We start from the raw sequence: 27806 nt of genomic DNA on the forward strand, positions 1-27806 counted from the left end.
GCTGACCATTGGCCTTTTTCTCTTTATCTCCCACAGCTGATTGGCCTTGTGATCCTGTGTGTGGGCATTTATGCCGAAGTGGAGCGGCAGAAGCACCGGACGCTGGAGGGGCTCTTCCTGGCCCCAGCCATCCTTCTCCTCCTCCTGGGCCTCACCATGTTCGGTGTCTCCTTCATTGGGATGGTGGGCTCCCTCCGGGACAACCGCACCATGCTCAAGATCGTAAGGACAACACACACATATCCTCTTTGTGTCTCAACATCCTTGGCCAATGCAATTCTAGGCTGCATCAAAGAGTATTGTATCTAGGGAAGTCATATTATATTATATTATATTATATTATATTATATTATATTATATCCATCTCCTGCGGAAAAGGGATGTGGGTGGATGTCTTAGGAGACACCAAGCTGAGCATGACCCAATAGTATGATGCAGCAGCGAGACAGGTCAATGCAGTGCTAGGCTGCATCAAGAGGAGTATTGTGTATAGGGAAGTCACCTCTCTCTCTCTATCTATCTATCTATATATATATATATATATATATATATCTCCCCTGTGCAGAAAGGATGTGGGGGTCTTAGGAGACTCCATGAGCCAATAATGCTGTCCAGCAGAGAAACAGGCCAATGTGATTCTAAACTGCATCAAGAGGAGTATTATGTCTAGGAAAGTCATTATAGATGTCCATGTGAAAGGAATCTTGGAGTCTTATTAGCTGAGCATGAGCCAACAGTTTGATGCAGCAGCAGAACTGACCAATGTGATTCTAGGTGGCATCAACAGGAGAATCGTATCTAGGGAAGTAATTAGAGAGAGAGAGACTGTTTGTGCAAAAGGATCTCAGAATCTAATTAGCAGACCCCAAGCTGAGTTGTAATACATACATACATATATATTATATATACACATACACATACATACATACACACACACACACACACACATACATACTAGGTGGGGGACCCGGTGCTGTGCAGTTATTTGAAAAAAAATTAATTGTCCAAAATGAATAAGTCTGTGGGTGAACTACAACTCACATCATGGCAGGGTAACCCTGGGAAACTCCATCAGTATGTAAAGTTTCCTCTATAGGCATCATCGGTGGGGTTCAGTGTGCTCTCTGGCTGTAGGGTAAACTACAACTCCCACCATGGTGGGTCAGTCCCCTCAGATCCTTCCAGTAGGTTGAGTTAGTCATGGCGGTTCTGTGTGCCAAGTTTGGTCCAGGTTCATCATCGGTTAAGCTCACAGTTTCAATGGTTGCAGGTGAACTACAACTCCCAGAAAGGAAGGTCAGTTCCCTCCAAACCCCTCCAGTGATCAGATGTTGGCAATATCAAGTATGTGTGCCAAGTTTGGTCCAGATCCACTGGCAGGGCTCTTGGACATTTTCATGGTGCTCGCTATAATCTGCAATGTCATTGGTGTCTCCTGAGGAGTGGGAGCTATAGTTGTTTGTAGAGGCAGGAGCTTGTCTGTGTAAGTGGACACCCAACCACACACATACATATGTATTTTCAGTTTTATTATATGTGTTTGTGTGTGTGTGTTATTATCTATATAATAAAAGTCTATAATATTATCTATATAATAAAAGTCAGTGTTTGTATGTGGGTATGTGTGCATGTGGGAGCTTTCTGATTGGCTCCCACTTTCACAGGCCATTGTGACCCGTACAAATGACCAACCTGGACCAAACATGGCACATATAACCACCATGACCCACTTTACGTCTTGGTGCAGGTTGGGGGAGGATGGACCACGGATTATGGGATTTGAAGTACTTTCAAACACTTCGGCTTTCACAGACCACTGTGATGCCCACCAATGACAGATCTGGACCAAAATTGGAACACATTCACTCACTTCCTGAGACCAATGCGAACCTCATCCAATGACCAATAAAGACCAGACTTGACACACAGAGCCCCCATGACCCACTCTACGTCTGGCTGGGGTTTGTGGGCTAATGGATGAGGTATGATGGGACTTGCAGTATATTCACTCACTTCCTGAGACCATTGTGACCCACACCTATAACTGATCAAGACCTAACTTGGCACCCAGAGCCCCCATGACCCATTCTACATTTTGGTGTGGTTTGGAGTAGAATGGACCATATAGCTATATTTCACCTGCACCCACTGAACCCAGCCAACACTGGATCTAAACTAAATTTGGAGCACACACAAACAATGCCTTTCTGAAATAACCCAGGCAGCGCTGGGACCCCAAGCTAGTCTATATCTATATATATAGTAAGAGTGAATGTTAATATATGTATGTGGGTCTGTGGGTATGTTTTGTATGTGTATGTATATGGCAGCTTTCTGACTGGCTCCCAATTTCACAGGCCACTGTGACCTGCATGAGCGATGGACCTGGACTTACTTGGCACACATAACTCCCATGACGCACTTTACATCCTAGTGCGGTTTGGGGGAGGTGGACCATGGATGATGGGACTTGAAGACCCACATCCAAATCAAAACCAAACTTGGCACACGGCCCCCATGACGCACTATGCATGCTGATGCGGTTTGTAGGAGGATCATAGAATCATAGAATCAAACAGTTGGAAGAGACCTCATGGGCCATCCAGTCCAACCCCATTCTCCCAAGAAGCAGGAATATTGCATTCAAATCACCCCTGACAGATGGCCATCCAGCCTCTGTTTAAAAGCTTCCAAAGAAGCAGCCTCCACTACACTCCGGGGCAGAGAGTTCCACTGCTGAATGGCTCTCACAGTCAGGAAGTTCTTCCTCATGTTCAGATGGAATCTCCTTTCTTGTAGTTTGAAGCCATTGTTCCACGTCCTAGTCTCCAAGGAAGCAGAAAACAAGCTTGCTCCCTCCTCCCTGTGGCTTCCTCTCACATATTTATACATGGCTATCATATCTCCTCTCAGCCTTCTCTTCTTCAGGCTAAACATGCCCAGCGCCTTAAGCCGCTCCTCATAGGGCTTGTTCTCCAGACCCTTGATCATTTTAGTCGCCCTCCTCTGGACACATTCCAGCTGGTCAATATCTCTCTTGAATTGTGGTGCCCAGAATTGGACACAATATTCCAGGTGTGGTCTAACCAAAGTGGAATAGAGGGGTAGCATGACTTCCCTAGATCTAGACACTATGCTTCTATTGATGCAGGTCAAAATTCCATTGGCTTTTTTTGTCATCACATCACATTGTTGGCTCATGATTAACTTGTTGTCCACGAGGACTCCAAGATCTTTTTCACACGTACTGCTCTCGAGCCAGGCATTGTCCCCCATTCTGTATCTTTGCATTTCGTTTTTTCTGCCTAAGTGGAGTATCTTGCATTTGTGCCTGTTGAACTTCATTTTGTTAGTTTTGGCCCATCTCTCTAATCTGTCAAGATCGTTTTGAATTCTGCTCCTGTCCTCTGGAGTATTGGCTATCCCTCCCAATTTGGTGTCGTCTGCAAACTTGATGATCCTGCCTTCTAACCCTTCATGGGTTAGAAGAATGCACATGGGATGGACCATGGAACTTGCATATGGGAGTTGTAGTTCACCCGCAGCCAGTGAACCCATCTGACATTCGATCTAGAGTAAACTTGGAGCACAGACAAGCAATGCATTTCCCAAATAACCTGGACACCGCCGAGTCCCCAAGTGAATATATATGAAATTGAACTTACAAAGACAGTTGACTCTGTATTACTGACCTTGCCCCCTTTTGTCCTTGTTCCTCTTTGAGTGACATGGGGGAAATCTGTATTGAAAAAGGATATTAAATAAGGTCTTCTCCGCTCCACCGATTGCCATGTTGAGGATTTCAATTTCTTGGAATATTCTGCTTGGATTTCCTTAAAGTGATACGAGATGAAAGGGACATATGCATGAGATGAGAACCGGGCCAGTGCTCATCTTGCATGAATCCTTCAGAAACATGAATATGGATGTATTTATTCAGAGTATGACTGAACAGCCTTCTATGTCGGAACCCCCTTTTTAATTCATTTTCTGTTTAATTCCAAAGAGATTTGGGGCAAATATCTTCTGCTTCGGGGAACACATTAAAAACATAATTTCGTGGTGTTTTTAAAATATATAATTTAATGTTATTTCCCTTTTCCTCTTCATCAGTAGCAACCAAATCTACTGAAATCCTCTGTATGTTTGAGCTAAACCGTTCGTCTATCAAAAGGCATTGCTCAATAATACTGCAGTTCCCCTGTTTTTAAAAGCAGTTTTGCAATTGCTCGTGTTTTCTCTTTTCTTTAGTCGAATGGTTTGTTGAACCCCTATTTAATTATAATTCAGTGCAGAGTGACATGTCTCTCCTTGTGGTTGCCTTTGGAAGCCGCCTTTCTCCCAGTGGCTTTGAAAACAAAAGATTCCCAATAATGTATTGTCGAAGGCTTTCATGGCTGGAATCACTAGGTTCTTGTGGGTTTTTTTGGGCTATAGAGCCATGTTCTAGAGGCGACGTTTCGCCTGTATCTATGGCAAGCATCCTCAGAGGTAGTGAGGACCTCACTACCTCTGAGGATGCTTGCCATAGATGCAGGCGAAACGTCGCCTCTAGAACATGGCTCTATAGCCCGAAAAAACTCACAAGAACCTAGATTCCCAATAAATTTGGAAAAAGAATTTAAAGCAAACAAAATGTAGAGATATCAATATATATTATTTCAAGGCCTTGCTCTTCTCAGCCAAACAGGCCGATGTGTCTCCAAACTGCAGATCTCAGGATCCCTTTGCATAATAATAATAATAATAATAATAATGCTTTATTTATACCCCGCCACCATCTCCCCAAGGGACTCGGAGTGGCTTATATGAGGCCAAGCACAACAACACATAAACACATCAACAAAAACAAGCAATAAGCAAAAAAACAAGCAATAAGCAAATAAACAACTCACATATAGACAAAACACATAGAGATTTAAAAACCTATGTCTGGGCCAAATGTAGTGGTTAAAACCTTAAAATAAATGCTGGACATGAACAGAGGTAGGATATATCTAGTAGGAGGGCTTTAAACGAGAAGTAGGGGGAGCAACACAACTGGGAATTAAAGTGCTTCTCAGGATATTTTGCAGGGAATTGTGTCCTTTATTCAGGGAAGGCACACTGGAACAGCCAAGTTTTCAGGCTTCTCCTAAAGACTGCCAATGTGGGAGTTTGTCTGATATCCTTGGGGAGTAAGTTCCAGAGTCAGGGGGCCACTATAGAGAAGGCCCTCTCCCTCGTCCCCATCAATTGCGCCTGCGAAGGAGGCGGGAGCACAAGCAGGGCCTCCAGATGATTGTAGAGATTGTGTGGGTTCGTACACAGAGATGCAGTCACGCAGGTAGGCAGGTCCCAAACTGTTCAGGGCTTTATAGGTAAGAACCTGCACCTTGAATTGGGATCGGAAAATGAACGGCAGCCAATGTAGCTCCTTAAACAGGAGGGTTGACAGCTCTCTGTAAGTCACTCCAGTTAGTAACCTGGCCGCTGCCCGTTGGACCAATTGAAATTTCGGCGCCGTCTTCAAGGGCAGCCCCACGTAGAGTGCATTACAGTAATCCAATCTGGAGGTGACTAAGGTGTGGACCACCCTGGCCAAATCCGAGATACGGTCGCAGCTGGCACACGAGTCTTAGTTGTGCGAAGGCCCTCCCAGCCACCGCCAATGCCTGGGCTTCAAGCGTTAGCGATGAGTCTAAAAGGACACCCAAGCTGCAGACCTGTGACTTCAGGGAGAATGCAACCCCATTGAGCACAGGTTGCCACCCTATACCCCGATCAGGCTTACGATCAACCAGGAGGACCTCTGTCTTGTCAGGATTGATCCTCAGCTTATTCATCCTCATCCAGACAGCCACAGCGGCCAGGCACTCGTCCAATACCCATCCTTGGAATTAGGCGGAAAAGAGTAGTAGAGTAGTAGAGCCTTGGCAGTTGAAGTGGCATCAGACTGCATCAGTTCTGCAATGTAGACACGCCCACAGTGGGTGCCAATGGGTCCTTTGCCTTCCTCTCCTTGATGTTTCCTTCTTCCAATAGAATTCTGGATTGGTTGTGTTTATCCTCGGCAGCTATCCTGCTTTCAGCCGTGTTGTTTATGTTTGTTGATATCTCTGGGAAAGTTATGCCTTCAGGTTGACAGTGCATGCATTTTGCATAGGATATCATTTTCGTTTTTTTGTGCAAGGAAGGCTGAGCTGTTGCCATCTCCTTCCTCTGGAAAAATAGAATCATAGAATCATTGCGTTGGAAGAGGCCTCACAAGCCATCCAGTCCAACCCCATAATAATAATAATAATAATAATAATAATAATAATAATAATAATAATTTATTTATACCCTGCCACCATCTCCCCAAGGGACTCGGAGCGGCTTACATGAGGCCAAGCCCAACAACACATCAAAAACAAGCAATAATAAAATAACAAGCAATAAACAAAATAAACAATACAATTAATATAACTCATAAGTTGACAGTAACACACAAGAATTTAAAAACCTATGGCTGGGCCAAATGTAATAGTTAAAACTTTAAAAATAAATGCTGGTTATGAACAGAGTATGTATCTATTTGGAGGGTTTTAAATCAAAAGAAAAGAGCAACCCAACGGGTAATTAAAGTGCTTCTCAGAGTATTTTCAGGGGATTGTTCCCTTTATTCCGCCAAGAAGCAGAAAAATCGCATTCAATAGTCTGGTTTTCCTTGGAAGGTCTTCTTTGGGACTGCAAATCCCAGCATCCCTCAACTAGTATGGATTTTGTAGAGTTTCCTTAGGCAAGGAATGGACAGAGATGGTTTGACCCATTCCTTCCTCTGAGAGCAGGTGGTTGTAACATTGGTGGTCTCCCATCCAAGTGCTAACCAAGGCTGGCCCTCCTTTACTTTTGAGGGGTCCACTTCTCAATCTGTGCATTAAGTTCAAGTTCAATGGAGGCATGCCTTGCTTGCACATGGAGTCCTCTTGCATATTGATCTGTGATCCATGGCAATGCCAAGGGTTTAATAGTGTTTTTTCTGTTAGGTAGATAATGCACTGTCAGATAGCCTTGCTGGTTGGAAAATATAGTTCTAAATGGACACACACATCCACTGAAGGGTTAAGCAGGTGGTGATGTGGAACTGGTTGGAAAATATAGTTCTAATGGACACACGCATACACTAAAGGGTTAAGCAGGTGGTGATGTGGAACAGGCAAAGAAGCTGAGTCATGACCATGTGACAGGCATAGAATCATAGAGTTGGGAGAAACCTCATGGGCCATCCAGTCCAACCCCCTGCCAAGGCATGATGAGAGTATATCTCTGCATATACTGATAGGAGGTCAGTGTATATGAGCAATGTATATATGAGCTGCATATGAGCAACGTGTCAAGATTAAAGCCTCCACTCTGAGTTTGATGAAAACCAATGTGTTTTCTTAAACTAGTGAAGCACAAGGTCAGAGGCTGTGCAGTAAAACTCTGCTGACTTCTGATAAAATACTCTCCAATGGTTGTGTTGATTTTTATAGCTTGCCCTTAGACAATTAGTCCAGTGCACAGCATTGGGAGGGTGTGATAGAGGAAGAAGAAAAGTATAAATCATTTTTTTCTAACACTTTCTTAAGCAAAGGTGGTTTTGCAAATTACTTCCTCTGAATTACAGCGTTTGGGATACATTCGTGGTCTCCCATCCACGTCCTAACCCAGGCTGGCCCTGCTTAGCCTCCATGATAATATGGCATCTGATGCCTTCTGTTTACCCATGGACTTAACAGCAAGCCCATTAATTTTGTAGGGTTTTCTTAAGCAGAACTGGGTTGATCAGGGCCTTCCTCTAAAACATTCATTGTCAGCCCCGCTTCCAAACACTGACCAGGGCTGGCCCTGATTAGTTTCCAAAACCAAAAAGGATCAGGTTCCTTTGGTGGAGAGGGGCCTTCATGTCCCTTCAGTTTACCTGTAGGGTAGACCCTATGGATTTTTAAGCTAGGACCATAGTTAAGAAGATCTGTGCCTGGCGAGCACAAGCTAAACTGACTGGACCAGGATAAGGAAGCAATTCACCAAGTTGAAGACAGCCCAGAGAGATTTAATGCAATTCAGCCAGAAGGGATGCAAGTGCAAGCAGATGCCTCAGAATGTACAAACATAAAGCATACAAACAAAAGCATGACGTCTTACACAGTTTGAAAATATTTAAAACCTCCTGCTCCCTCCCATTATTCTTTGAGAGAAGGGCAAGTCTGGATCTGCATTCTGATTGACCAAGAGCCAGTGAAATATTAATGAGCTTTTGAAGACAGAAGACATTTACTTCTTGGGAAGAGAGCAATGGCCAATCTCAATAAAATAGTGAAGACTACAGACGTCACACTGGCAATAAGTTCCACATAGTTAAAGCAGTGGTATTTCCCATATACGAGAGCTGGACCAAAGGGAGGACTGAGCGAATGGAGATAGACACTTTTGAATTGTGGTGTTGGAGGAAAATCCTGAGAGTGCCTTGACCACGAGAAGATCCAACCAGTCCATCCTCCAGGAAATAATGCCCGACTGCTCACTGGAGGGAAGGATATTAGAGGCAAAGTCTTTTGGCCACATAATGAGAAGGCAGGAAAGCTTGGAAAAGAGAATGATGCTGGGGAAAAGGAAGGAAAAGGGAAGAGGGGCCGACCAAGGGCAAGCTGGATTATTTATTATTATTTATTTACAGTATTTATATTCCGCCCTTCTCACCCCGCAGGGGACTCAGGGCGGATTACAATGTACACATATATGGCAAACATTCAATGGCAAAGACATACAACAGATACAGGCAGACGTCAGAGGCTATTTAACTTTTCTGGCCGCGAGGGGAGCTGTCGCTTTCATCGTCCATCTGCGACACTGATGAAGTACTTCCGCATTCTGCGCATGCTTTTGCTGCTTTGCTGGAGTCTTTTTATGGCCTCATAAATTAGTTAAATTAGCCTCCACACACATAGGTGGTACCTAATTTTCCTACTTGACAGATGCAACTGTCTTTCAGGTTGCAAAGGTCAACAACAAGCTACACAATTGGTCAGAAGCTCACTCCGGCCCGGGCTGGCTTCGAACTCATGATCTTTTTTGGTCAGAAGTGATCTCAATGCAGCTGACACTCAGACAGCTGCGCCACAGTCCCCTTGAAGGGACTAGCTTGACCTTGAAGGAGCTGGGGGTGGCCACAGCCCCCAGGGAGCTCTGGCCTTGGTCGGTCCAGAAGGTCACAAAGAGTCCGAAGCTACTGAACAAAGAAACAACAAAAAAGATTGAAATGGCCAAAAGGAAAAAAAATATTAATAGTAATTTTGTTACTGCTTTAAGATTAGTTATAGCCAAAAAAATGGAAAGAAAATCATGATGATGAATATTGTGATTGGAACAAAGAGGTGAGGAAGATTGCAGTAGATGATAAACTGACTTGTGAAATAGCATGTAAAAAGGGATGAAGAAAATGATTTCTTAGAATATGTATTTGTAAAAAAAAAATGGAATAAAACCAAATCAACATGCACTCACATTTGGGAGAAGAATAATTAATATTAAGGATCACTATGTGTCCCATGGGTGGTGGTGGGTGTGGGTAGATAGATAGATAGATAGATATGTGTGTGAGATATATATATATATATATATATATATATATATATATATATATATATATTAATTTACACACATACATACACACACACACACACACTAGCCATCCCCTGCCACGCGTTGCTGTGGCCCACTCTGGTGATCTGGAAAATAAAGTAATGAGAAAGTGTTGGTTTCTAATATTTTTTAATTTCTTTATGATTGTGGTATTTGATTAAGTTTTCTTGCCCTGGTGAAGGGGATTGGACTGGATGGCTGTATTTTCTATTGGTCATAGGGGTTCTGTGTGGGAAATTTGCCCCAATTCTATCGTTCGTGGGATTCAGAATGCTCTTTGATTGTAGGTGAACTATAAATCCCAGTAACTATAACTCCCAAATGTCATGGTCTATTTCCCAAGCTCCATCTGTGTTTCTAGTTGGGCATATGGAGTATTTGTGCTAAGATCCATCATTGTTTGAGTCCACAGTGCCCTCTGGATGTAGATGTACTACAACTCCCAAACTCAAGGTCAATGCCCACCAAACCCTTTCAGTATTTTCTGTTGGTCGTGGGAGTCCTGTGTGTCACGTTTGGTTCTGTGTGGGAAGTCTGCCCGGATTCTGTCGTTCATGGGGTTCAGAATGCTTTTTGATTGTAGGTGAACTGTGAATCCCAGTGACTACAACTCCCAAATGTCAAGGCCTATTTCCCCCAAACTCCATCTGTGTTTATATTTGGGCATATTGAGTATTCGTGCCAAGTTTGGTCGAGATCCATCATTGTTTGAGTTCACAGTGCCCTCTGGATGTAGGTGTACTACAACTCCCAAACTCAACGTCAATGCCCACCAAACCCTTTCAGTATTTTCTATTCGTCGTCGGAGTCCTGTGTGCCATGTTTGGTTCAGTTACGTCATTGGTGGAGTTCAGAATGCTCTTTGATTGTAGGTGAACTATAAATCCCAGCAACTACAACTCCCAAATGACAAACTCAGATTTTTTGAGTGATGGTCACTCCTTCAGTTAGTAGGTGTCTTGTGGCCAAATTTGGTGGCAATTCGTCCAGTGGTTTTTGAGTTATGTTAATCCTACAAATGAACATTACATTTTTATTTATATAGATCCACATACACACACTACACACACATATATATACATACATACACATACATAATTGTTTAACTGGTTTATTGTATGTGTTGTGTTAATGTTAGTTGTGTGTAATTTGTATAATTTATTTATTATTTTTTAAAACTGGGGGGGAAAAGAAAGAGAATAAAAGAAAAGAAGGAAACCCTGTTTGCAAAGCTCCAGTATCAAAAGGAAGGGTGGCTTCAACCTGGCTGTTGTGACTCAGGTTTGCAAAGGCTGCTTTGCCTTTCCTTGCTTTGACTCAAAAAGAGAGAGAAAAAGGATTTGGGGAGAAAGAGAACTGGGAGGGCAATGACTCATCCAACGACAGGTTGACAGCCAAAGGAATGTGCAAAACGCCCAGAAAGAGTCAATGTGAGTTTTTTTCCAAAGCCTGGCTAGAACTGACTTTCTTACAAATTGCAAATACGTTCTTCTTCCAGGAAGATTGTTTTTTTTTTTAAATACTCAGATTTTTTATTATTTTTTTGGTCATGTCAGGAGAGACTTGAGAAACTGCAAGTCACTTCTGGTGTGAGAGAATTGGCCGGCTGCAAGGACATTGCCCAGGGGACACCCGGATGATTTGATGTTTATCATCCTTCTGGGAGGCTTCTCTCATGTCCCCGCATGAGGAGCTGGAGCTGGTAGAGGTAGCTCATCCGCCTCTCCCCAGATTCGAACCTGTGACCTGTCGTTCTTCAGTTCTGCCGGAACAGGGGTTTAACCCACTGCGCCACCGGGGAATCCATTCTCAGATTAAATTTGTACCATTTGAGTCTTGGTGTTCTTGTATAGATGGCACTGTTGTTTGAAGGCTGGTATTATGGGTACATTTGATGTAGTTTGGCATCACTTTTGACTGCCACCGAGTCCTGGGAGTTATGGTTTCCCAAGGTCTTGAGCCTTTACTGCCAAAGAGCTACAATTATTATTATTATTATTATTATTATTATTATTATTATTATGTGCTATTTTATGGTTTGGTTTTTATGTGTTACTAGCTGTCCCCGGCCATGCGTTGCTGTGGTCCAGTCTGATTAAATGGAAAAGAAAGGAGAAAGAGCAGGTTTCTAATTTTTGGGAGATTTAAGGTTTTGAGCAAACAAACATTTACAGTTTTATTTATATTATTAATAGTCTAAATAATAATAATAATAACAACAACAACAATGCTGTAAATAATAATAATACTGGCCTATCTGTATAAATAAAAATGTAATGTTCGTTTGTGGGATTAACAGAACTCATAAACCACTGGACAAATTGACGCCAAATTTGGACAGCATACACCTAACAATCCAATGTATGTCCTTCACTCAAAAAATTTGATTTTGTCATTTAGGAGTTGTAGTTGCTGGGATTTATAGTTCACCTACAATCAAAGAGCATTCTGAACTCCACCAATGATGGAATTGAACCAAACATGGCACACAGGACTCCCATGACCAACAGAAAGCACTAGAAGGGTTTGGTGGACATTGACCTTGAGTTTGGAAGTTGTAGTTCACCCACATCCAGAGAACACTGTGGACTCAAACAATGATAGATCTGGACCAAACTTGGCACCAATATTCCATGTGCCCAAATATGAACACAGATGGAGCTTGGGGGAAACAGACCTTGACATTTGGGAGTTGTAGTTAGTGGGATTTATAGTTCACCTACAATCAAAAAGCATTCTGAACTTCACCAACGACAGAATTGGGGCAAACTTCCCACACAGAACCCCCATGACCAACAGAAAATACTCAAAGCCGTCCAGTCCAACTCCCTTCACCAGGACAAGAAAATGTAATCAAAGCTCTCCTGATAAAGAGCTATCCAGCCATAGATATAGATAGATAGATATGATTCACACACAGAGATATAGTATAATAGATTTGAAAGGGACCACTAGAGAAGGACAATGATATGTTGCCTGTTCCAGAGTAGGCAAACCAGACAATCTCCACATCAACACTGAAACAGCAAGAAATACTGTTTACCCACAAGCATAAAGAAATTACATATATTAGAAACCAATGCTTTCTCATTACTTTATTTTCCAGATCACCAGTCTGGGTCACAGCAACGTGTAGTAGGGGACGGCTAGTATAATAGTAAAAATAATATATTAATAATAATAATAATAATAATCTATATAATAATACCTGTTTATATAATGATGATGATGATGATAATAATGACAATAATAATAATAATAATAATAATAATTGGTGTGTTTTGGGGAAACCCCTTCCTTTCTTTCCCTCCTATTGATCTCTCCCTTCATTCAATCCTTCTGAGCCTCCAGTCTTCCTGGAGGCGTGGGCATGAGGCAGTGCCGGGCATACCGGGCAGGGCGTGAGGCTACAAGAGCCCGGGGCTTGGGCTGGGCCCACCTCCTTGCCTGCCCACTTCCCTCCCTCCATCCCCTGGCCCCGTTCCCCTCCTCTCTCCCCGGCCTGGATTTCCCTCACTAGCATTCGAAAACAAAAAATTGTTCCTTTTGAACTGAGGCTTGAGTAGGCAGTTTGAAATTTGTCGATTGGGGGAGAGTTTGTCAGTTGGTGATAACAGTTGGTTGATGTTAGATAAGAGAACTTGGTTAATATTTTGTGGTATTCAAGAGCTAGAGAAATTAGCTAGGAATACATATAGTGGAACAGGACCTTGTTTGTGGTCTGTCCTTTGTCCCTAGGAAGGCTAGGCCAAAGGCTATTGGCTAGGTTCCAAAAAGGAGGAATTTTCTTTGGAATTATTATCAGCGATTAATTTCCTGAGATAATCTCCTGTTTTGTTAACATCAAGATTTGAACCCAGAACCCATCTAAGAATTGTACATCAAACGTAACCAGAAGCTTATGTACTTACTGAAACCACTACGCATTTGTACCAGAAGTCTAAGCCTGTTAAATAAACATTTTATTATTGTTAGCACTATACAACAGCCTCAGTGTGAACATCATTGTGATTTAAACCCTCTAAATAAAACAAACACTACTGTAACACAAAAGGGTGTTACTAAGTATACTCTTCACATACAACTCAGCCTGAATACCAAACAAAAAGGTGGCAGCAAAAACAATTGAAGAAACCGTTTCAAGATCTCCCAGTTGCCTCTTTGCTGCTTTAAAATATTCCCCTGTACCTATATATAAGTTGGTTGGCAGCTTGTGGAAATTACTATTTTAAAATTCCCTGTTCCTTTCCCTGATAAGTTCCTTATAATTGATGGCAATCGGCTAATATAGTTTCCCCCAAGTTCCTTATAATTGATGAAACAGTGAGGCAATTATTTCTATATCTTGCCCTGTCTGATAAATTCAAATTATTTCAAATCTTCTCTCTACTACTCGATCATTCCGGAATAACCTTATAGATGCCATGCTTGGAACCAGCCCCCACCCCCACCCCAAGATGCTGGTTCCAAGCATGGCATAATAGCTGGACCCAGATCAGGCAGAGTCCAATGTCTCTTGTAAAATAGAATATGTTTGATAGTTTTATAGGAAGAGAGTGGAATAAGATAATAGTTCATGTTAGGAGAATAGAGGAGAGAAGCAAGGGTCTAAAGGTGGAGAGGCTTGGGAGGCTTCACGCAAAAGAGAGAATGCTGCTTATCCCATTCTGGCATGTTGCCCTTGAAAAACTATAAATTCCTAACTATAAATTCCTTTTTATTAGGGGTGTGGGGTAGCAATGTTCGAAAACATGGATCTGCAGTGGATTCCTTCCTAGAGATTTTCAGGATCCTCCAATGCAACTCTGTCGCAACTTTCTAGGAAATGGCTAGGTTTTCCAGTGCAGGCTCAACCGATGCCTTAATGCCTGTTTTTTTTCCTCTCTCTGTCTCCTTCCTAGTTCTTCTGGGTTTTGTTGAGCATCTTCATCATTGAGCTACTGCTGCTGTTCATTGAGATCATCTTCGAAAAACAGGTGCGGAGGCTTTTTGTCATGTCCTGAGATTTTGGGGTTTTCTTCTTTAATTTGTACCCTGTTATTTCATATTTCTACAATGTGGATTTGGATCTTGTGCGGCACTTTATGTCTTAGTCAAGAGACAAAAGCATTGTTGTTGTTGTTGTTATTTGCAGTCAGTTGACTCAGAAAGAAAGAGAAGATGGTGCCAGATAGTTTTATTTACCGTAATCTTGTAAGCCACTTTATCCTCAATCAAGTGATGAAAGAGGGCCAGGCTTTAGCACAGCAGGTTAAACCACCAGCTGCAGTAAGTCTTGTCAGTCAAAAGGCTGCCAGTTCGAAGCCCAGGTCAGGGTGAGCTCCAGACCTTCAACTCAGCTTTTGCCTACCTAGTGGTTCAAAAGCAAATGTGTGTAGATCAATGGTTCTCAACCTGTGGGTCCCCAGGTGTTTTGGCCTACAACTCCCAGAAATCCCAGCCAGTTTACCAGCTTTTAGGATTTCTGGGAGTTGAAGGCCAAAACATCTGGGGACCCACAGGTTGAGAACCACTGGTGTAGATAAATAGGTACCAGTTAAAAGTGGGGAGGTGTTCTGAGGCACCCGTAAGGAATGCCGGCGATTCAATCGAAAAGGAGGAAGTTACGAAAAAAGTTCTTCAGCAGGGAGATGGAGCAACAGCACCACCACCACCACCACCTGTGGCCTGAACCAAGCACAAAGCCTCCAAGATGCCAAAAGATGGGGAAAGACGGTGTATATACCTGTTTTTGGGTTTACCCTGACATTAAGTCCAGTTGTGTCCGACTCTGGGACTCTGGTGCTCACCCCCATTTCTAAGAGTCGACGTCATCCATAGACCCCTATAAGGTCATATGACCACTGGCATGACTGCATGGAGCACCATTACCTTCCCATCAGAGTGATACTCATTGATCTACTCACATTGGCATGTTTTTGAACTGCTAGGTTGACAGAAGCTGGGGCTAACAGTGAGAGCTCACCCTGCTCCCCGGATTTGAACCGTTGACCTCTTGGTCAACAAGTTCAGCAGCTCAGCGGTTTAACCTGCTGTGCCACCGGGGGCTCCTTATATATCTCTCTATGCATAATTGTCTTTTTTTTGTGTGTATGAAACGGCATCAAATGTTTATCACATATTTATTTATTTACTTTACTTTACTTTACTTTACTTGTATACCGCCGTTTCTCAGCCTAACCGACAACTCAACGCGGTTTACAACAGGATAAAATCAGTCAACAATATACAGTTCAAAACAAAAGAGCACAGTATACAATATTACACAACAGCAACAACCCAATGCGTCTCATAACTAGAGTCGTGATCCAAATTCGTCGTCCATATGTACGTTCTGTGATCTGCCCTGAGTCCTGTTTGGGGTGAGAAGGGAGGAATATAAGCAAGGTAAAATAAATAAATAAATAAATTTAATAATAATAATAATAATAATAATAATGCAATATGTTTTTAAGCACAGCTCACAATTGCAATTGCAAAATGCATGCGCTCCACTCTTCAATCAAATTCACCCAAACAAGATTATTTTAATTGACATATGTTTAAATTTCTGTGGGATTTTGGATTCTAAATAGAATTTTTTGACAGTTCGAAAACATGTTAATGTGAGTAGATCAATAGGTAATAAAGGTGCCCATGCCTCTGCGGAAAGGTAATAAAGGTGTCCATGCAGCCATGCAGGCAACACGACCAGGAGGTGTCTAGGGACAACAGGGTCCTCGACTTGGAAATGGACCAAGAGCTCCTCCCCATGGCTGGAGTTAAATGGGAAGCTTTTGCCTTTGTTCTGTGTATTTGTGTGTCATTGTTATTGTACTTTAGTAAAAGGTAAAGGTTGTCCCCTGATATTAAGTCCAGTCATGTCTGACTCTGGGGTGTGGTGCTCATCTCCATTTCTAAACCGAAGAGCCAGCGTTGTCCATAGACACCTGCAAGGTCATGTGGCCAGCATGACTACATGGAGCGCCGTTACCTTCCCGCCGGAGCGGTACCTATTGATCTACTCACATTTGCATGTTTTCAAACTGCTAGGTTGGCAGAAGCTGGGGCTGACAGTGGAAGCTCACGCCGCTCCCCAGAATCGAACCTGTGACTTTTCGGTCAACAAGCTCAGCAGCTCAGCACTTTAACCCACTGCGCCACCGGCGGCTCTACTTACTTTAGTTACTTACTTACTTTAGTTCACTATATTTAAAAGGCATTGAATGTTTGCCTATATTTGTGTATGCTCTAATCTGCTCTGAGTTCCCTTGGGGAGATAGAGCAGAATATACATAAAGTGTTGTTGTTGTTATTGTTGTTTTGTTATATTTGTGACTGAATTGAAAAATAAAAGTGTAATAATAATAATAATAATAATAATAATAATAAATGCAGTGTTTTCCAAAACTCAGATTTCAAAACAATTGCAGCATGTATTTTTTGCAATTTCCCAAAATTGGCTCACCAAACCCTTGCAATGCCTATGTTTCAAGTTCATATTGAATTGTCGATTGGTTGGTTTGTTGAAATGGCCCCTTCTTCCCAATAGTGTTGCAACATGAGCGGGCCTTTAGTGTGTTCTTAATGCACGTGCGCCTCTTTTGTGCTGGATGTGCTTGTGGACTTTGGGTGCCCACCTTTGCCTCCCCCCCCCCCCCCCCCAGTTTGCTTTCCCTGCACTTATTCTTCTGCTTTGCCTTTGGTTTCTTTTGTCAGCTAAGCCCAACCCCTGTAATTTTCTTGTCAGCATTAATTAAGCGCTGTGTGTGTTTTCAAAGTAAAGGCATTGGGCTTGGGTTTTGCAAAGGGCCCTCCTGGAGGCTTCCAGAAGTGCCTTTAGGGCCGTATTTATGGCTGAATCCAAAGCCATTGAGATGCCAAAGGGACCCAGAACAGGATGCCCTTCACTTTGACGGAAGAGGCTAGTGTTTTGCAAACTTCCCCCTTCCTCTTCTCCTTCTTCTCCTCCTTCTTCTCTCCCCCTTTCTCACTAAGTGAAGCCAAGTGCATAATTAAATTAAATTATCCAAAAGCAACTGCTTAAAAATTGAAAAGCAGAATGCTAACCCTGTTCTCCTCCTGAGTATTGTCTTTCAGAAAGGAGGGGAAAATAATGTGCTGGCAGGATCTGTGTTTGCTTTGGAAGCTGCACATGAATTATTATTATTACTATTATTATTATTAAAATGCACTCTGTTTAATTTTCTTTGGAAGCTGCACATGAATTATTATTATTACTATTATTATTATTAAAATGGGCTCCGCATTTAATTTGCTTTGGAAGCTGCACATGAATTATTATTATTATTATTATAGATAATGGTGATGATGATGATGATATTATTATTATTGGCTCAGTGTTTGCTTTGGAAGCTACACATGAATTATTATTATTATTAATGATGATATTATTATTGGCTCAGTGTTTGCTTTGGAAGCCACACATGAATTATTATTATTATTAATGATGATAATGATGATATTATTGGCTCAGTGTTTGCTCTGGAAGCCACACATGAATTATTATTATTATTATTATTAGTTCTCTGCTTTGGATGCCACACAGGAATTATTATTATTATCATCATCATCAGTGATGTGTTTTCTTTGGAAACGGCACATGCATTTTTATATTTATTATCATTGTTAATCATTATTATCTCTGTGTTATTGTTACTAATAACAGTAATAATAATAATAATAATAATAATATCCATATTTTATTTGAAAATAGCATGTGAATTATAACAACAACAACAAGCTCCATGTTTGCTTTGGAAACTGCACATGAATTATTATTATTATTATTATTATTATTATTATTATCAATGATGTGTTTTCTTTGGAAACTGCACATGAATTATTATTTTTATTATCATTGTTAATCATTATTGTCTCTGTGTTATTGTTACTAATAACAGTAATAATAATAATAATAATAATATCCCTATTTTATTTGAAAGCAGCATGTAAATAATAAAAACAACAACAAGCTCCATGTTTGCTTTGGAAACTGCACATGAATTGCTATAATAATAATAATAATTATTATTATTATTATTATTATTATTATTTTATATGCAGCTTTTTCTCTCTTAGAAGTGACTCAAGGCAGCAAACACTGCTAAATACACTACAATGAATGCAACATTTGCAAAGCAAGAGTCTGAGGAATGGATGCAGTTTAGCACTGCTTTAATTGCCACATGCAATGGGATCCTGAGAGTTGTAGTTCGACAAGGACTTGAGCCTCGTCTACCAGACTACAACTGCCAGGCTCTCTTGGCATCCATGCATGGCAGTTAAAGTGGGGCCAAACTGCATTGGTTCTGCAGTGTAGATGGGCACTAGAGGTGTCTGGGTCTCTCCTCCTTTGCAGATGAACTCTGTCTTCCACGCCAGCCTCCAAGACGGGATAAAGCACTACTACGACGACTTGGATTTCAAAAACATCCTGGACTTTGTGCAGCAAAAGGTCGGGCCCTTCTTCCCCTTTGCAGAGCAGAACGGAGACCCTACAAAAGGGGAATAGTCTTGCGGGGGGTGGGGGGTGTCTGGAGTGACGGGTCTGTGAGATGCAGATGTGCCTTTTGTGCCCTATAGTTCTCCTGCTGCGGAGGAGATGAGTTCAAGGACTGGCGGGTCAACCCCTACCACGCCTGCAACAGCAGTGGGGCCCTCGCCTGCGGGGTGCCCTACACCTGCTGCATCCGCAAGGTGAGTCCAACCACGCAGCAGACCCTCCTGCTGTCAGAGGCTCCCAGAGTTAGAAGGGACCCCCAGAGGCCATTTAGTCTAATCCCCTTTTGCCCTGCGGAAAGACACCATCCAATCCCTCTCATAGAATCATAGAATCCTAGTTGGAAGGGACTCCCAAAGGCCATCCAGTCGAGCATCCTTCTGGCAGGAAGGACACAATCTGATCTCTCTCGATGGATGGCCATGCAGCCTTCCACAGGATCAAAGACTCCTGCTTTCAAGGGACCTCCAAAGACCATCCATCAAGGTCCTCTTCAAGCAGGAAGGACACCATTTGATCCCTCTCAACAGATTGCCACCCAGCCTGCCATAGGATCAGAGACTCCTAGAGTTGGAAGGGAGCCCCAAAGGTCATCCAGTCCAACTACTTCTGGCATGAAGGACACAATAAAATCCCTCTTGACAGATGTCCATCCAGCCTGTCATGGGATCATACTCCCAGACTTGGTAGTTTATGATCTAGTCCAGCCCCCTTCTGCCCTGTGGAAAGACACCATCCAATCTCTCGCGACAGATGACCATTCAGCCTGTCATAGAATCCTAGACTCCTAAAGTTGGAAGGGAACCCCATTTAGGCCATTTAGTCCACCCCCCTTCTGTCCTGCAGAAATACATTGTCCTATCCCTCTCGACAGATGGCCATCCAGCCTCTGTTTTAAAACCTCCCAAGAACGCAAGAGAGAGATGGAATCGTAGATTGTTGGAGCTGGAAGGAACCCCAAGAGCCATTCAGTCCAATCCACTTTTGGCAGGAAGGACACCATCTGACCCCTCTCGACAGAAGGCCATCCAGCCTGTCATAGGATCATAGACTCCAACTGTTGGAAGGGACTCTCAAAGGCCATCCAATCCAATCCTCTTTTTTCCATAAAGGAAGACATCATTCAATCCCTCCAAAAGGTGGCCATCTACCTTTGTCTTTAAAACCTCAAGAGATGTGGATGGAATAATGGGATCCCAGAGTTGAAAGAGATCCCAAAGAGGGACATCCAGTCCAACTCGCTTCTGTCGGGGGGGGGGGGGGGGCACCATCCAATCCCTCCTGTCAGATGGCCATGCAGCCTCTGCATAGAAGCCTCCAGTGGAGGGGACTCCAGCACATACATTCCACTGCTGAACAGCTCCTTCCACCAGAAGGTTCTTCCTAAAGTTTAGATAAAATTTTATTTTATTTTATTTTGGTGACGCTTTTCCTTTTCTCCTTCTCAGGAGAAAGTCATCAACACGCTGTGTGGATACCGGACCCTGGATAAAGAGGTAAGGAGGTATCTCTTTTGTAAGAACAATAGCTGTTTGTGGAAGCAGGAGCCTGTCTGTGAAAGTGGGCACCCAACCCCCCCCCCCCCCCCCCCACACACACACACACACACATTTTCACTTTTATTATGTGTATAGATTGCTAAAAGATCAAATGTAATCAACAAAATGTATTCAATGAGGTTCAATAATAATAATAATATATTGTTGTCTAGATGCAATTGTGAAAATGTTACAAATTGTTTACATGTAACCAATTTTTTAAAAGGCACCAGGGGGGAGGGCCGGGGTTCACCCACGCCTGCCCATGTGCTTTTGCACAAATCCAGAACCGAGAGCCACCTTCTCAATGCTAGCTGCTGTTCTCTTTGCAGCGGCTGGAGCTGGTGGACACCATCCATGTCCGCGGCTGCATCCATGCGGTTGGTCTGTGGCTGAAGGACAACTTTGAAGCCACTTTGGGAATTGTGTGCTCCTTGCTTCTCCCACAGGTAGGTCAATACGTCTGCTTTCTGACGGCCTCCTAAATCTATATATCCATAAGATATGGGGAACATAATCCAGGCTGTAGGGTGCATCGGCACCAGGGCTGTCCAACATATTGGCACAAAGACTCACATCAGCCTTATTTATAATACTCCTTCGTGGTCCATTTATCATGGACTTGCTGTTTCGCAGGGTTTTTTAAAAAAAAATTTAAAAAAGAATTTTGCCCTCCTTACCATCTCCTCCCTCCGCCGCCTGGTTGCAGCAAGAAGCCCAGGCGGCGAAGAGAAAGAGGAAGAAGATGGTAAGAAGGGCGAGGGGAGAAGAAGAGCCACCCCCTCACCCTCCTTACCACCTTCCTCCTACTCTTCACCGCTTGGGCCTAATGTGGCATCTTGGAAGAGGCCCAGGTGGCGAAGATCAGGATGATGAGGAAGGTAAGAAGGTGAGGGGGGAAGAAGAGCCATCCCTTCGCCCTCTTTACCATCTTCCTGGAGGGAATATTTGCAATACCATAATACTTTGGATACTGAGATGGTTTTGCACTTCTGGCTGAGACTTGTTTATATTTGAATGGCTCCACTGGACAGCATTCTTCTTCCCCTGATCATTTGCATCCATTGGTCGAGGCAGTGGCTTCAATTGTTAAGGGCTGCCAATCATTTGCAGTGCAGTTTCATTGCCTTATTATTATTTCCAGGGTCACCTGGGGCCATATCTGGGATGCTAATTCGCATGTGTCTTGACACAGACAGGATATGACAATGGCCACCAGCCAAGAGGGCCCTTTAGGAGGCTCCTTGCACCATCCATCTTGGCTAATAATCCCAGACATTATAAACCCTATGAACTGTAAAAGCCCTATGAGAAGTGGGTGGGGGTTGCCTGAAAGATGGCTGCTCTTCTTTGAAAAACTGCCCTGACAATAATAATATAATAAACCTTTATTTATACCCCGCTACCATCTCCTGGAGGACTCGGTGCGGCTTACAAGAGGCCGAGCCCAAATACATCAGTAAAAACAAACAACAACAACAATACAACAATAAATGAACTCAAAACACAGCAATAAACATTAACAACATACCATGACGCAATTACAATCTATGGCAGGGCCAAATGTAATAATTAAAATTTAAAAAATATGCTGGGCATGACCAGGCGAAAAGGGTAGGTATTTGGAGGAGAATGGGGCATGCAGATATCCTAGATCTCTAGTAAAGTGCATTTGGGGACATATAATGCTAGGAGTTTCCTTATTCTGGGAAGGCACACTGGAACAACCATGTTTTCAAGGTCCTCCTAAAAACTGCCAGCATTGGGGCATGCCTGATGTCCTTAGGGAGAGAGTTCCAGAGTCGAGGGGCCACCACCGAGAAGGCCCTGTCCCTTGTCCCCACCAATCGCGCCTGCAATGCAGGTGGGATTGTGAGTAAGGCCTATCCAGATGACCGAAGAGATCGTGTGGGTTCATAGACAGAGATGCGGTCACGCAGGTAGGGTGAGACAAGGATCTCATAAAACTGTAGCTTGATAGAAACAAAGAGGAGGTGATGAGGAGGCATAGAGACATGTTTTCTAAACTGCAGGCACCTTCCGCTTTAGTTGGCAAAGGATATAAATGCAGGATTTCAGTCCAAATTTTGAAAAGGCTATAAAAACCCATTTGTGAAATCAGTTTGGCACATTGGAGGGCTCCTTTGGGGTTCAGGATTGTCTCCTTTATAGATTCAGTGCCTTTGTTGTTGTTGTTGTTGTTGTTACTAGCTTGGGTACCTGGCAGATTATTTGATAAAGGCCTTGTTTGTATTGGGATGTTAGATCATATCATTTAGTTAAGTAGTAACACCATTTATTAGTGGGGGGAAGCCAGTAGCTCCTTCACAGCCTCAGCAACTCTTTTGGGGTTCAGGAGACCTCCTCCATGCACTCAGCACCTTGGAGAGCTCTTTTGGGGTACAGGAGTTCTTTATTGGATTCCTTTGGGGTTTCATAGATCCAGCATCATGAATGGATCATTTGGCATTCAAGAGTGTCTCCTTCATACATTAAGCATTTTGGGGAGCTCCTTTGGGATCCCAAAGGGTCTCCTTTGTTGGTTGAGCACCTTGAATGTCTCCTTTCAGGTTCAAGAGTATGTTGTCATGATTCCCTTACCTTGGCAGGTTAGCTTAGGCCTAGGAGAGTGGGCCTGGTGAAGCCCCAGCATTTTACAGAAGGGAGACGCCATTTTAGGTTAGGTTTGCCTTAAGGTGCATGTTCTAGTCTTGGAGGGAAAGTTAAACCACTAGGATTGGTTAGAACGATGGGGGCGGTGCCTAAGTGATCTGAAGAAAAAAGTGACTTTTAAAACTGAGGCTTGAGTTGAGAATTTGCCAGTTGAGAGTTGGGACTTGGAAAGGGTGTTAGCGAGAGCAGTTTGGGGTTTTGAAGAAGGACTTTGGGTCCGTCTTTTGTTTAGTATTCAGGGTAGCTATAGAGAAAGCTAGAATACTGTGTGGGAGCAGAACCCCATCAGTGGTCTGTTCTTTTCCTTAAGGAAGGCCAGTTCAGGTTTTGGCTAGTTTCCTAAGGGGCATTTTTGTAGGATTTACTTTCAGAGATTCATTTCCTGAAGTAATTTTCTGTGTGGAAATTTTAAGATTTCAAACCCAGAAGTTTTTAAGATTTCTTCTCAAACATAACCACAAGCTTTGTACTGAAACCATCAAGCATTTGTACCTGAAATATCCAAGTCTGTTCAAATAAAGTTCTTGTTATTTTTACCAACTTATACCAGCCTCGATGTGAATACCTTTGTGGTAAAAGTGTTTTTCAAGTGGTCTGTTCTTTTCCTTAAGGAAGGCCAGTTCATGTTTTGGCTAAGAAAACTAGAGTAACACAGAGTGTGTTACTGAACAACCTCTCAATAGTACCTCAGCCTGTTCTTTAGTAATATGGTGGCAGCGGAAACCTTTTAAAGAATCAATTTTAAGTCTCACAGTTCCAGTGGTTCCCAGTTCCTAGCTTGTAAATATCCAGTTGGTTTCAACAACTATTCTCCCTCTGTATGTTGGGTGAGCTAATCTGTAGTGGTGGTGTCATCGTTATAATTTGGTAGGCTGGTGCAGGATCATTATAATTTGGTGGTACAGCAGTGCGATTCATTATATATGTCTTTCATAGATTAAGTATCTTGGATTTCTTTTGGGGTCCTTTGAGGTCCAAGGGCAGTTTTTTCATGGCCTCAGCAACTCCTCTGGGGTTCAGGAAAAGCTCTTCCATACATTTAACACTTTGGAGAGGTACCTTTTGAGGTACAGGAGGGGCTCTTTTGTGGATACCTTTAGGGGTTCAGGAGTATCTCCTTCATAGGTCCAGCATAGTGAATAACTCTTTTGTCATTCATGGGTTTCTCCTTCATAAAGCATCATGGGGAGCTCCTTTGGGGTCCAGGAATGTTTCCTTTGTAAGTTAAGTACCTTGAATGGCTTCCTTGGAGTTCAAGAGTGGCGCCTTCATAGATGGAACATCCTCAATACCTTCTTTGAGTTTTTTGGGCAGGTCTAAGGGTAGTTCATGTTCTCAGCCATTTCTTTGGGGTCCCAGAGAGGCCCCTCCATACCTTCAGCACCTTGGAGAGCTCTTTTGAGGCACAGCGGGGGGGGGGGGGGGTCCTTTTGTGGATACCTTTGGGGTTTAGGAATATCTCCCTCATAGGTTCAGCACCTTGAAGGGCTCCTCTGGGGTTCAGGAGGGTCTCTTTCATAGATTAAGCTTCCCGGATACCTTCTTTGAGTCCTTTGGGGTCTATGGGTAGCTCCTTCACAACCTCAATGACTCATATATCTATGTCATGATGTCTGAACAGAACAGGTGTGAACAGAACAGTTGAAATGTTATGTTTGTGTTCAGGACATGATTCCAAGAATCATAGAATCAAAGAGTTGGAAGAGACCTCATGGGCCATCCAGTCCAATATTGCATTCAAATCACCCCTGACAGATGGCCATCCAGCCTCTGTTTAAAAGCTTCCAAAGAAGGAGCCTCCACCACACTCCGGGGCAGAGAGTTCCACTGCTGAACGGCTCTCACAGTCAGGAAGTTCTTCCTCATGTTCAGATGTTAATAATGATGATGATGACGACGATGATGATTATGCATTATCAGGGGGCAACATCACTTCAGAGGAATGAATATATTCCAGGTGTTGTATGGAGTAGCTTTTGATTTTCCATGCCAGAATTTCAATTACAGATTGTACTTTTTAATGTTCACTACACAGGAAAGTGTGCATTATAAAAGAAAAAAAATCCACATTTCTCTGCTGTTGGGTATCATGCAAAATCAGAAAACAATTGCCTTTTAAAAGCTTTTTTGAGCCTTTTTGAATACGGTCTCAAAGGATGCAGGATTGCATTCACTCCCATGTCTTTTGCTGGGGAAAAACCCCAGGCACTTTTTGTTGAGTTGATGAGCCACTTCGATGAACCACTTTAAACGGCTTTAATTGACTTTTCAAAGGTGCCCTTATTAATTAATCAACCACTCTGCAAAACATCCAGGCCTTATTTTTGGCACAAGGGCTATTAAGAAACAACAGGGGTCTTGGTTTTATCATTGTGTTTCATTGCATTTGAATAGATTGGTCACATGGGTTTAACTACACATTTTTAATATCTCAGTGTTTAATAGTTCTTGGTTTTAATTCACATATTGTTACGGTTTTTAATCTTTGCCACTTTGAGTCTCCTCTGGCAAAAGAGAAAAAGCAGAGTATAAAGACATGTTCTAGTAGTAGTAGTAGTAGTAGTAGTAATAATAATAATAATAATAATACACTAATAGCAGTAATCATAATATAATAGCAATTATTATTATTATTATTATTATTATTATTATTATTATTATTTAAAACTTTTATATTCCGATTTTCTCACCTCCGTAGAGGGACTCAGAAATAATAGCAATAATCATAGTAATATTCATAATATTTATAATAGCAACAATCATAATATCTGTTGTCAAAGGCTTTCATTTACACTATGTTGTGGTTTCTGTGAGTTTTCCGTGCTATCTGGCCATGTCCCAGAAGCATTCTCTCCTGACGTTTCGCCCACATCTGTAGCAGGCATCCTCAGAGCTTGTGAGGTCTGTTGGAAACTTGGAAAATGGGGTTTATATATATACCTGTGGAATAATGTCCAGGGTGGAGGAAGAAATCTTGCCTGCTTGAGGCAGGTGTGAATATTTCGATTGGCCACCTTGATTTGCATTGGGTGGCCTTGCAGATTCAAAGCCTGGCAGGTTGTTCCATGAGGAAATCCTTTGTTGGGAGGTGTTAGCTGGCCCTGATTGTTTCTTTTCTGGAATTCCCCTGGTTTTTTGGGGGGTTTTTTTAGTGTTGTTCTATATTTACTGGCTGCCAGATTTTGTTCATTTCCGTTGTTCCCCCCTTTCTGTTAAAATTGTCCATGTGTTCTTGTGGATTTCAATGGCTATGAAAATGAACAAAACCATTAAAAAAATCTAAAACCAGGACAGTAAATAAAGAGGAACACTAAAAAAACAGGGGAATTCCTGACATGAAACTATGAGAGCCAGCTAACACTTCCCAACAGGAAGCAGTCATTCACTGCTAATCAAGGTGGCCAATGGCAACATTCACACTTACCTCCAGCAGAGAAGAATTCTTTCTCCCGCCATGGACACCATTCCACAGATATACTCACAAACTCCACTTGTGTGTCCAACAAACCCCACAACCTCTGAGGATGCCTGCTATAGATGTGGGTGAAATGTCAGGAGAGAATGCTTCTGGAACACGGCCAGACAGCCTGGAAAACTTACAGCAACAAGTAAAGATTCTCCTCTTTTTCTCTTGCCAAATTGTTCCAACTGCTGCATATTCCTTTCCCCACTTAATAGACTCTTAGATATTAAATGGAGTCAGCGTAATCTAATTGACGGGGGCATTTGAAAAACATCCGGCATCATTTACAAGACTGTTTACGGGACTGATTGGACACAAACAAACCCATTAGCACCCCGTCTTTTGCAGCAAAGCCAATGCGAGGCAGAAAGAGTGTAAGCTGGATAGAATGAGCATCGTCCTGGGCACTGAATTGCTTGCATTCCCTTCCTTTCAAGAAGAGAGTTTTGAAAAACAAGGAAGGACCCTGGTTTGGATTAGATGGTCTTTGGTTGCCCCTTGCAACACTACAATCCTGCAGAAAAGGGTTGGACTAAATGGCCTTTGGGCGTTCCTTTATAAGTTACCATTCTGCAGAGAGGAATTGGGCGATGGCCTTTGGCAACACTACGATCCTGCAAAAGCGGGTTAGACTAGATGGCCTTTGGGTGCTTCTTGAAAAGCTATGATCCTGCTAAAGGGGGTTGGGCTAGATGGCCTTTGAGGGTGTAGTGAAATTGCTACTCTATGTTAAAGTTTTGGTGTATAGCTCTATGTTTACATATGGCAGATAGGGAAGAATAGGCACAGACAGGGTAGCAACAGCAGAGATAGGATTCATTTGTATATGTGAAGCCGATTGGTCATATACAGATTAGTGTAGGCCTAGGATTTGAAAAGGCTGCTAGGCCAAAATGACAGTTGGGGAGAGCAGAGCTGAACATTCCAAAGGGGTGGAGCCAAGGTTCTGAAAGAGGCAGTTAGAGTGAGGGAGTTTGAAAATGAC

At 42.6% G+C, this 27806-nt stretch overlaps 1 protein-coding gene across 1 annotated transcript in view; it reads left to right on the forward strand.

Moving 5' to 3' along the window:
* LOC132782490 (tetraspanin-15-like) overlaps positions 1–27806 on the forward strand; it is a 40932-nt gene that overhangs the window by 11675 nt on the left and 1451 nt on the right. Inside the window, exons 2-7 of the mRNA XM_067470754.1 lie at positions 37–222; positions 14547–14621; positions 19007–19102; positions 19231–19344; positions 20596–20643; positions 21018–21134. Of these exons, the coding sequence (XP_067326855.1) occupies positions 37–222; positions 14547–14621; positions 19007–19102; positions 19231–19344; positions 20596–20643; positions 21018–21134 (636 nt within the window). The remainder of the gene's footprint in view (positions 1–36; positions 223–14546; positions 14622–19006; positions 19103–19230; positions 19345–20595; positions 20644–21017; positions 21135–27806) is intronic.

The sequence above is a fragment of the Anolis sagrei genome, chromosome 7, assembly GCF_037176765.1.
Source record: "Anolis sagrei isolate rAnoSag1 chromosome 7, rAnoSag1.mat, whole genome shotgun sequence".
NCBI lineage: Eukaryota > Metazoa > Chordata > Lepidosauria > Squamata > Dactyloidae > Anolis > Anolis sagrei.